Here is an 11,960-nt window from a genome sequence, read left to right on the forward strand (position 1 = left end):
CGGGCACAGCGGAGCGGCGCGGAACGGCGCGGAACGGCGCGCAGCCCCCGCCGCGCCCCGGCCCGGCCCGCCCCGGCCCGCCCCGGCCCCCGGGCGGCCAATGCGCTGCCGGGGGAGGCAGAGCCGGGGACGGAGCCGGGGAAAACATCAAACCCAACTTTCTCACCTTGAAGGGGATCAAGCGCTCCCGATGCTTCCCCTCCTGCCGCCCTCCCCGCCAGCCCCATCTCCCCGGGAGGCGCCTCCGACGGCCCCCGCTGCCCCCGCCAGCTGCCCCTTGCCCCCCGAGGAGGAGACAGACGAGTAGGGGGGCGCCACTGGCGGCTGTCCCCCTCGGTCGCTGCTGCCCGGGGGGCCGGGCGGCGGGCAGCGGCGGGGCGGCGGGGCTCGATGCGGCGGCCATGGGGCGCGGAGCCCCCCTCGGACCGCGGCTGCTGCGGGCAGCGCTGCTGCTCGCCCTCTGCCCCGCCGCCGCCGGCGGCACCTGGATGTGAGTAGCCGGGCGGGGGAGGGAGGGCTGCGCGGCCCCCGTGTCCCGTCCCCCCTCCGCCGTGTCCGCCGGGCCCCGGCGCTGACGGGGGCGGGGGGGTCGGTGGCTGCTTCTGCAGGTGGCTGGGCATCGCCGCCGCCGGCGGGCCGGAGAAGCCGGGCTGCGCCAGCCCTCCGCTGAGCCGGCGGCAGCAGGACCTGTGCAAGGAGAAGCCGGAGCTGGTGCCCGCCATCCGGGAGGGAGCGCGTCTGGGCCTCCAGGAGTGCCGCAGCCAGTTCCGACACGAGCGCTGGGACTGCCGCCCGCCGCCCGCCGCCCGCCGCGGAACCGCCGCCCCCGCCGCCGCCGCCTTCGGGCACCAGCTCAGCAGCGGTGAGTGTCCGCCCCGACGGGGCCGCCGGCCCGCAGGTGCGCCCGCCGCCGGCGCAGGGAGGAGCGCGGGGCTCCCCCGGCGGGGCGGGCGCGGGGACCGGCCGTCCCGCCGGGCGCAGGAGTGCCGTCGTGGCGGGCGGTCACCGCATCCGCCCCGGGAGGCAAACGCAGGTACGCGAAACGCACCGGGCGGACAAAACCTGCCCTTGCCTTGCCCACATGATTGTTGCTCATGATAATTTTTGCTTAGTACGTCCGTGGGCGACAGTGCCTTTAACTAGATCCACTTAACTGTGTTGAAATGTTGATATTCTTAGACCAATGTCGGGCTTATCCGCTTACGTCATAATTGCTAAATGAGTGAGGTAATGACACGCGGTGTTTCGAAAAGGTCACTTGGTTGCAGGTAAAAATCTGCTCACAGCACCGTATGCAATGTGAGTTGCTTTAAAACGTATCGTATGTGCTCAGCTAGGAGGTACTGCTCAGCACAGCAAAGGCAAAGCTTCTTTCGTTGTGTGAACTAGTAACGGAATAGCTGACATTCACACTGAAGTAGGGACATTTTGTTTGTGTCAAATGGCAGTGTCAAAGGTCTTGATCCTGCAAGTTTCTTTTGAGCACTCTGAGATTTCAGCGTAGCCATTGATGTGAACTTAAGTATACCGGTACTTCATTTTGGGTTTGTGCAATCTTCAGTTTACACTACAATACAACAGTGAAAAAACAAAACAAAACCCAAACATTAACTATGAAAACGGAAAATGAGAAATAAAATGCAATGCGTATTCCAAAAAGGGAAAGGAAAAAAAAACGCAGGGAGAAGTTTACCCTCCCATATGTAGTCATATGTATTGTATGTTAGTCCTTCTGTCCAATAGGAAGGACTATTCCTGCAGACCCATAAATGACCAGCACCGCTAACCCACAAAGCTTCACTAGTATGGTGAATTTTATGATGTTACAGGACTAATATGAACAGGAGAAACCAACAGGAACTTTCCTGCCCATGAGCAGAAACTTGGGAGACTGGAAATAACAAATGGTTTTTACAACAGTAAAAATCAGTACAGTGAAATTTTAGCTGCAGATAATGGCCAGTCATTGATTTTCAGCTTGCTTAGAGAGTATACCTGGCTTAACATGGTTTAAAGGTCTGTGCCACCTTATCCCAGAAGTCTCAGAGAACGGGACTGGCTTAAGAGGCCCAGGCAGGTCCCTCCATGATTCTTCTGAGATCTAGTCTAACAGTTGAAGGCTTTCTGTGATGCCATCTTCCCCATGGCCAGCTTATTCTAGGAAAAGCACATGGCCTAAATTTGTGCCATCCTGATTTTTGCCTGGTTTAAGATTCTTGGGGCTGTTTGCAACCTTTGTGAATTAGAACAACCTCAATGTCTGCTAAATTTAGCATGAGGTAAGTTCTGGCCCTATACCAAAGTAACCCAGGATCATGACAGCTTCGAGTTCCTCCTCCAAGATCTGAACTAACCCCTTCTTCTTCTTCAAATCAATATGAATAGTGAAAAGCAGAGTGGAGAGTAAGGGGTTTCGGGTGTGGTTTGTTTTGGGTTTGGTTTTTTTTTTTTGATTATGAAAACTTAATTGACTTGAAAGTTTCTGTGGCAAATAAAGTTTGCAACCAGGCTTAGAAAGGAGCTACCAAAAATCGCATGGTACAAGAAGCCAGAAACAGCACCATTAGTAGCATGGTCATATGAAGAGGCCCTGAAGTCTTTTTTTGGATGAAAATATCCACTGCTTTAAACAAGTTGACTCCACAGACCAAGCTGTGATGACTTTAAACTTGTAACTGTTCCCCTTTAATAATAGTCTGGCTTGTAAAATTGGTTTCTACAGCTCCGCCAGGAAGGTAATCAGAGGGAGTTATGAAGTAACTTATTTGTGCCTTGCTTTGTAGGCACAAAGGAAACTGCGTTCATATACGCAGTGACGTCGGCGGGCCTCGTGCATTCGGTGACACGATCGTGCAGCGCAGGAAACATGACCGAGTGCTCCTGTGACACGAACCTGCGACATGGTGGCTCGGCCAGTGAGGGCTGGCACTGGGGCGGCTGCTCCGATGATATCCACTATGGAATGTCGTTCAGCAGAAAGTTCCTGGATGTGCCCGTTAAGAATGTAACAGGCAAGAGCGGGAGCGGACTGGCAGCGATGAACCTGCACAACAACGAGGCGGGGAGGCAGGTATGTGTCACCATTCAGAAATAGCAACAATTTCTTGTTCGTCTTCATTGACAAAATGGCATTAACCAAACGAGGCCTGTCCTTGCCTGCAGATACAGACGGGGCCAACGACAAGAACAGCACTCACATCGCCAAAGCAAACACGTACAAACTCGGAGTCAGAGCTAATTTTAACTAACTAACTAAACTCCACAGGTTAAAATTAAATCCACGAAATAAAACTTACATCTGGAGGGCTCATCAGAGTTATTTTAAACAGGTATTTGATATTCTGTGGCAAACTTGACTTAGTCTAGTCATCAGCATAATACATTAGGAGTTTCTTCACTGATTATTCTGTTATTATCATGACCTGCATTTTTAATTCTCTCCAATAATGAATAAGCAGGCAGACTGGACCCGAGGCGTCATTACCCATCCACAATGTGGGGTCCAGAGCTGAGATCAGAAGTCTAAAATCGTTCAGAGAGGAATTCAAGAGTTAACCTTTTATTTTAAAAGATGGGATGGAAGTGACACGTCTGGTTTAAAGTAGCCCACTGGTTAGGGCACTCATCAGAGAAGTGAGAGGAGACTGTCTTTGGATAGCTCTTCTTCAGCCTGAAGGACCTCAAACCCATAGCTGCAGAGGAAATGGAGGGGGGGGGGTGTGACACTGCGTCCTTCTCTCCTGTTCCGCAGAGGATAATAAATGGAGGCAGAAACCGCCAATACACGGGGATGTGAAGCTGTAATCTAGTGCTTGGGGCTTACATCTGGAGTGGCAGAGACTTGGATTCTGGTTCTTGCTTTAAAATTACTTTCTCTGCTTTACCTTGGAGCTTTTAACTTTGTGTTTAATGGTGCTCTCTGGCCCCATAATATTTTAAATCTGTTCTGCTCAGTGACACAGCTATAACCAAAGAAAAGAAATGGAGACACTCTGGTTTTGACCATTGTAACAGTAATTTCCTATAGCCAGATGCAGCATCAGTGAGTTTTACTGAAAACAACTTTCCTATTCACCATAGGCGGGAAATAGCCGTAGTAAGACATCATAAGAGCCATGGTAGTATCATTGCGAACTATTTTAATTTAAACTGTTTTTTACAGTTTACAAAGTAATATGTGTTATTTAATTTAATTAAGTTATATAGTTGGAAAACCAGAAAATCTTTCATGGACGTAAGCCCTCTTCAGGACTGAAGTAGAAGAAGCAAAGTTTAAACCTAAGTAGATGCTGAGAACAGTTACTGTGAGTTTAGTTAGATGTTGGTCAGCTAAATCATCTCCAAGGAAAAGTGGTTGGTATTGCGTAGTAGGGGATGTTAATAAGAGGAGCAGCAAATGAAGTGATTATTTCCTTAGGGAAAGAGCAAAGGGTCATTTATGACATTTGTAGAAAGAGATAATTAAGGGAGGAGATCATCATCTCCACAAAATTATCTCTCTTAATTTCATGATTTTTAATATACAGTACAGATATGAACTTCTATTTTAATACTCATGTTTGTCATTAGACAGTGCCATTTTCTTGCATTAGGGTGACAGTGCAAGTGTAGGAAAGAAGACTGCAAGGCTCCAGAGGAACTTCAAAGAGAAAGAGAGATGTGATTTCTGTGTTCAGGTGACAGCAACACAGGTCTTCCCTTTGATACCCTGTTCTCTTGTCTGCCTTTAGCTTTATGTAAGCAGCAGCAGTAGTTTGCTGTCCTGTCTTCAGTGACAGTGTTCTCTTCTGATCTTCCCATACCATCCCTGTGCTCATCACTCATTGCTGCAGGTGTGCCAGAACAATTGTCTGGGGTCCTGAGCTGTGAACTGTACAAAGGAACCGTTCAGCTTTTAAAAAAATCCCAAAAAACAACCTCACACACAGAGCCTAGAAGAGAAACTTCTTGTTTGGTGTTGGTTTCTTTAAAGTTGGATCAGGTCCCTGATCTCATCCATAGCAATCACACAGACAGCTGGGCCACCTATGCCATGGGGACAGGGCTGACTGGCAAAGGGGAAGAGCACATTCAGCCGAAGAGAAGTATTTTCAGTGAACTAAAGCTACAAGGCATTAGAGGATGTAGTTAAGCAAGTCTTCATTTTCCATAAATAGTATTTTTGACAGGATCCAAGTTGTCTTAGATGTTAGTTATATGCGTGAAAATGTAATAAATTCTGAGTACATATCTTTAATGTCGTGCAACTACAGTATCTTCTGTTACTATTCATGTTGAGTGGTGTCTCCTACTTTACATAACTTCATGAAACTGGAGTTTTAGACTAGGCTGACAGTCTCCAAGAATGTGGTAGAATCTGGCCCAACAGGATCCATTAGATCCTGAGGACCTTTTGGGGTTTTAGGCTTTTCACAGTACTGTCACAGCCTTTTTTTAGTGCACACAATACATACACTCATTCCTTTTCCAAGATACTGTATTTAAAAAAAAAAAAAAATCTACTGCAAGCCTGAAAGGCCAGAAGACCCTTATTTCACTGATTTTGTATCAATGGTGTATTCATTGTTCATTATCTTGGAAGAAAATGGGCAGACTATTTAGGCAGCTTCCATGCATAAATATTTTGTAACTTAATAGCATACTGTAGGATAAAGCAAATATTTGGATCACTGTCCAGAGTGAAAGAAGATGTTTAAAGTTGGTACTTGGAATTTGTAGCAGCAATATTAGCTGAAGTAAAGCTTAGCAGAACTCTTAATTTTTGTAGTTTCAAAATCCTTAACTAGGAGATGTTGGAAAACATTGACCTTCCTGTTTTGGGGCTTACAAGAAGGGTGTTTTGCAATATATTTTGGTACCATATGACCTTTTGTAGTAAATACTATCATGTTCTTGCTTCTGTGTCTTGCAAGAGCAGTCTTCCAGGGACAATACTTCTGTGTTTGTTTGGAGTTACTAATGGAACTGGTCTGTGCAGAATTCTCTTGTTGCTTTCCCATTTCCATACAAAATGCTATTTTACGTTTCTACACCTCATCGTTAAATCCAAGATATATCAATTTTAAAACAGTAAGGACCCTTTAACTGAGTTGTCCACTGTTTAGGATACTAACCTGAACCTCAGAAGATCTAGATTTCGTTCCTTATTCTGCCAGAAGATAAATGTTCATCATCTTTTAGCACTGCGATGTTCAGCATACTTAAATGTGCATATGTGAATTGGACACCTCTGCTCCTTATATAAAAGAATGAGCAGAGTCGGGCACTATGTGTTGGCTATTATTGTATTAGTATTTTTTTACTGATGGAAGAATTCTGCTCAGTTTTCCACTTGTGGAAATTTATTTGATCTGCAGGACTTGTGTTCTCACATTGAAATAGCTTGGCTCATCCGAGAGTTTATTTTTACTGGTACTTGTGGGCTGGTAACAGACCCACCAACAGTCTGCAACTGTTCTTAAGTGCTGTACCTCCAGTAGGACATGTGCTTGCCTTCACGAATACTCCTATTAGTTCTACCAGTGGCTTAAATTAGGCTGTTCGATTACAGGCATGAGTTCCTCTTGCAAAACAAGTACTGGCAGCCCCTGTCTCACAGCTGAGAACAGTGCCTGCAAACAGAGAGCTTAGCTTGGAGATACTAAGCATTAATTGGCATTAAGTGGTATATAAACTGTGATTCCACTGACTGTCCTTTGCTGAGGACCGATCTCTGCTTTCTGCCCATCCGCCTGTTCTAGCCACACGTGCCCACCCCGCCCCACTCCTCGGTTAATAGCGTTGAATCAGTGAAAGGAAGTCAGTTTAAAAATGATCTTTTTTTCAGGTTAATTTTTAATACTGTATGCAGTTCATCACTTAAACCCTGCACTTTTGTTATGCTAGTACCACTGGGGCTAGTACCAGTGAGTGGCAATAGGGGCAAGAGGAACTGCTCAGGTGGGCTTGTGGCTGAACACAACACTCGTGGATCCAGCTCAGTTCCACGCTGATCATTTCTCACAAGCAGTCAGTCATTGTCATGACCAGCCTAAGAAAACTGAAAACCTGTCCCAACTTGCACAGGACACGTCTATCCACTGTGTTTCTGTGAGTAACAGTGCTCCTCTGAAATTCTCTATGAAATTTTGTTCCTTAGGGAGAATCCTCTCACAATTTCACAAATAACTGAAAAGATTCACCACGTGAATCTGAAGGTGTGAAACTGAGCCCTGGTTGTGGAGTCAGTCTGGAAGTCACACTCCCTGTAGCTGTGCATCCCAGTAACTCTGCTGAGACACAGGCGTGTGTTGCAGTCACATTCCACAAGAAGGCTGCGTGGCTCTACAGGTACCATCTTAGGTTTGCTTTCAAGAAAACAGCAAGATAAGATTCCTACTCCCTAAATCATTCTAAAACAGCGTCCATCGAAGCTTCATGTGAGAATCCTGAGCAACACAGAATAAAAACACATATGTTTTTAACTGCTATGGATGTTCTCAGTGCTTCCACACTTAATCGCACTTCTATTTCTTGCATTCATTTGATTGTCCATACACTGCTAATATATGCTGCATTTTTGTGTTTTTATATCAACCTGAGACTCCAACATCAGTTTCTGCTCCTGTTAGAAGCTCTCTCTCCCTATAGTTTTCGCTAATTCATCCTCAGGGAAAGACTCTGAGTGTCATCTGATGGGCTACTTGCCCGCATGGAAGTAGCTCACCCTTAGCAGCTATCAGACATGTCCAGTGCTTCCTCTGACAATTTCTGGATCCTTGTGCCCCATCCAGGTTTTACTATGCCTGATCCAAGCAGACTTGGAAGCACACTTCTCTCCCCAACCCAAATTGTATGTTTTTACCCTGTTGTTTCTTCCCTAGTTAGTACTGTATCATACTGCAGTGAAAGCAAGGATTACATCTGTAACCTTATAAATCCTACAACACAATGTGATTTCAGACTACTTTGAGATTCTAGTTACTTGCCTTGTTATAAATAACTAATCATTAGAAATTGGAAAACACTATTAAATCCGTTCTGTTTGTCAGTTGTGTGTGAAATTCATCTTTTGATACCGTGTTTCTCTTTTCCTTGACATCTTATTAGGTTATCTGTATTCTAACAAAGACTTTCCGTCCTTGGATCTCAAATTCTCATCTGCCTCAATCACTGTTACATCTTAATGATGCATATTCTGACAACCCAGTGATTTCCTTATTGGTAGATTCTCAAGATATGAGCACAAGGTCGAGTCTGTCTATTAAACAGAAACTAGCCTGTGAGGGAGAGAAGGTAAGTATCTACAAGAGTTACTGCCAGTTCATTTGCCACTGAAAGAGTCTATGTGCTCTAGGGTGAGGGTCTGCTTTTTGTAACGTTCTTATTTCTTCCAGGATAGGGAAAAATCTCCAATCCCAAAAGCAATACACAGCACCTGGAAATCTCCTGTACTGGTGCATCACTTCACCAGGTTTAGTATGCAAAGGCTAATGGCTGTTCTAGGTCAGCGCATACACCTGCTCTTTCTTGCTAGTGGTTCCTTGAATGCCTTGCTTCTCTGGCTTCCGTGGTAACCTCTGCCAACAAGTAGGTCCTGTTCATTTGCCAAAGATGTGACTCCAGGCAAACACTTTGGTCATGTGTATTTTTAATAATGTTTGTGGAGTTATATGCAAATACCAACTCAGGCTTGTGTCAATATCTTTGGGGCAGAATGTGCCAGGAGGCCTCAGCTCCCACTGAAATCAATGAATTTAACCACGTTGGACTCATCTCAAACTTCAGTGACTGCATTCACCATGATGAAAAGTCTCAGTTTAACACAAACAGGGTAGAAACAGCTCATTTTATCTGCTCCATGCCTTGACTAGCTCTGAAACTTTAAGGATGGCATTTGTGCTGCCTGAGCTACAAATAAGCGGTCTGGGACTTGAGCTTATTTCTGATCCTGCATAGGGTCTGTAGGGCTCAGTAGGCTCACTGTAGAATCAAGGCTTAGGAACAAGTACAAATGAAACTGTTTTCTCTGGGAAAACCAGAGGAGGCTGTTTGATAATTTGTCTTCTTTTTTCTTACCTAAGACAGTTTGAGAAGACACAGATTTACAGCATTAATATTTGTGGGGGCTGTGGGGTAAGTGAAGGTTTAGGGTGAAATTTAATAAACATCATGAAGTTGGGGGGGGGGCGGTTTTGTCTTTCCTATTTTGTGGCAAACAGGCGTTCCTCCACAGAGGAATAGTTTGAATCTGTATTGGCCTTGCTGCATGAGACGTTTCATGAGAAACTTACTATGAGTTAATTTAAAATTCAAACTTGGAAAGGTTAGTAAAATGGAATGTTTTACAACGGCCTGTATGAGTCTACAGGGTGGCTCCAGAAAGTACATTAATGGAAAGGTAAAACAAAACAAAACAAAAATTACGATACCTTGACCTTTTGCTGTATCTGTGCATGCAATGATTTTTCTGTGCACTTTTCCAAGCTCTAATGTGAGATGTGTCATGAATCTAATAGCATAATTTTATACTATGACTATTAGATATTCCATAGAAAAGTATTATATTGATTGTCTGCTGACTATTTGAGTTGTAGTCCCAGATAAAGACAGTTACTGCTTGTTTACAGATTCCAGTTCTTTGGGGCTTGGTCTCCTATAAACTGAGCCAAAATTCTTGTGTGTTGCAAAAGCTGAATGCAGGCTACAGATTTCCCATTGTTGGTCCAACAGTTACTGTTCATCCCAGTGCTTCCATCTGCATGGGCATGGAAAAGTGGCCCATCTAAGAGTGTTGTAATGTTGGTAATAACTGTGGAAATTTTGCTGAAACATTGAAAGTTATAAAAGTAGTACGAGTGCAACTATCAAATTATGTTAAATAGAGCCATTATGCAACACTAGAAACCCATGATAGTACTAATATGCCTAAATTACAAGAACAGGACTTGATATGTCTAAACTATAAGAACAGGGCCTGATCCTGTAAGTGAGAAGCACCTGAGATTTACTCCAGAATAGCTGAGTTGAAGGTACCTCTGCTGAAGTATAGTGGCTCCTTTGATAGACTTTCCGTGGAGCTCAGAGCCGTGGGCATCCTCCTGCTCTTCCAACACAGGTCTGCCCTGAGGCACCTCCAGGCTGTACGCTGCTCTGCTTCGGGAGCTAAGCCAAGCTGATCACACAGACACTTCGACCTCAAGCCATTCCTGTGGCCTTAGTTACAGACGGTGTTGTGAATATTTAGTGAGCTTGATGGTAGCTGCAAGGCACCCTTAAAAGATGGCATAGATCTGCCCAGTAAATGTCTTCCAGCACAGGAACAGTGCCGTTACCTCCCCTATCCCTGCTTCCTCTCCCACTATTCTCCACAAGGGCCATTTGCATTGCAGCAGTGGGAGGAGCAACACAGGGCATGTCATTTCAGGTATTTAGGATCCTCCAGAATGAAAAGCCAGCCAGAAGTACAAGCTTTCGTTATTGAGGTTTGATACTGCTACGTTATCACCGTTGCACAGGGCAAATGCAGAGCACTTCTGAAGATCGGGCTTCTCATAGTGAGGGTCTGGAGTTGGAAACATGATTCCTAACATGTATCCTCCTGTGCTCTAGCTTCCCCATCACTGAAATGGCAGTGGCACCTGTAATATTAAATACTTTGAGACTTCTGTGTTACTGATGTCAGACAGTATTCCTAATGAATGCAAGACTACATCCAAATGTTGTTCTTCTTTGCTTTCAGGCTGTAGCAAAGCTGATGTCAGTGGATTGCCGTTGTCATGGTGTTTCTGGGTCCTGTGCTGTGAAAACTTGTTGGAAAACAATGTCCTCCTTTGAAAAGATTGGCCGTTTTTTAAAGGATAAGTATGAAAATAGTATACAAATATCAGACAGACTGAAAAAAAAGCTACGCAGGAAAGAGAAAAGCCAGCGAAAAATACCAATTGGGAAAGAAGACCTGCTGTATCTGAACAAATCTCCCAATTACTGTGTCGAAGACCAAAAATTGGGGATCCCTGGTACTCAGGGAAGGGAATGTAACCGCACCTCAGAGGGACCCGACGGCTGCAACCTTCTCTGCTGTGGGCGTGGGTACAACACCCATGTTGTCAGGCACGTGGAAAGGTGTGAATGCAAGTTTGTCTGGTGCTGCTATGTGCGCTGCCGGAGGTGCGAGACTATGACTGATGTACACACCTGCAAATAAGATTAAGTGCAGAAAATGGCCAAACCATCCTTCACGGTTTGGTACACATAACTGCCACACAGGCAGCAATTACTCTTACTGTGTGGGATTGCAGGGGGATCAGCCTCAGGGGGAATGGGTATTGCCAAACAATGGGTAGCCCAAGCATTTGGCATATGAAAAAGTAACCAAGTGAACAGCAGCCTGCACGCAGGGACAGCTAAAACGGCAAAAAAGGACTCCTGATGACACATTTGAACATGTAACTCCATGAGCAGGGACAGACAATAAACTTTCCAAGTCTTTAATAGCCATAGCATCCTGAAGATCCATGTGGTTGGTAGGTACAGTGGAGAAAACTCAAGATCTTGTTAGCCAGAGACTGAAGAGTTAAGAGGGCATTTAAGATGTTAGATATAATCCTTGTGTCTGTATTTTAAAAACTGGGACTAGATGGGTCCACTAGATGGTTCATTTCTGCAGGCTTTATAAAAAAAAAAAACAAAAAAACAAAAAAAAACAAAGATAGGGGAAATGTTCTGCTGTTGACCATGAAGCATTTGCTTTGCAACTGTTCGGAAAGATTTCTTCTGCATGATATGCAGAAAAGTGTCTGGTACTGAGAAACATGCATGACTGCAGAGAGCTGGGCACTGCCTGGGTGGAAGAGGAGGGTCAGTCAGCATGGAGCAAGCTGTGTCCAGAGCAGAGGGGCTGGAGCACAGCTTGGTGAATGTAAGCAGTGTACCAAATGGCGACATCAGGGGTTTTTATAGGTTGTCTTTCAAATGCGTGA

At 45.3% G+C, this 11,960-nt stretch overlaps 1 protein-coding gene across 1 annotated transcript; it reads left to right on the plus strand.

Moving 5' to 3' along the window:
- Positions 1-401: 401 nt before the first annotated feature.
- WNT16 (Wnt family member 16) lies at positions 402-11,185 on the plus strand. Its single transcript, XM_086473215.1, has 4 exons — positions 402-490; positions 609-862; positions 2,784-3,070; positions 10,721-11,185. Exons 1-4 carry the CDS (start codon positions 402-404, stop codon positions 11,183-11,185), a joined length of 1,095 nt encoding a protein of 364 aa, XP_086329341.1.
- Positions 11,186-11,960: the final 775 nt, after the last annotated feature.

The sequence above is a fragment of the Leptosomus discolor genome, chromosome 1 (genome assembly GCF_034619465.1).
Source record: "Leptosomus discolor isolate bLepDis1 chromosome 1, bLepDis1.hap2, whole genome shotgun sequence".
NCBI lineage: Eukaryota > Metazoa > Chordata > Aves > Leptosomiformes > Leptosomidae > Leptosomus > Leptosomus discolor.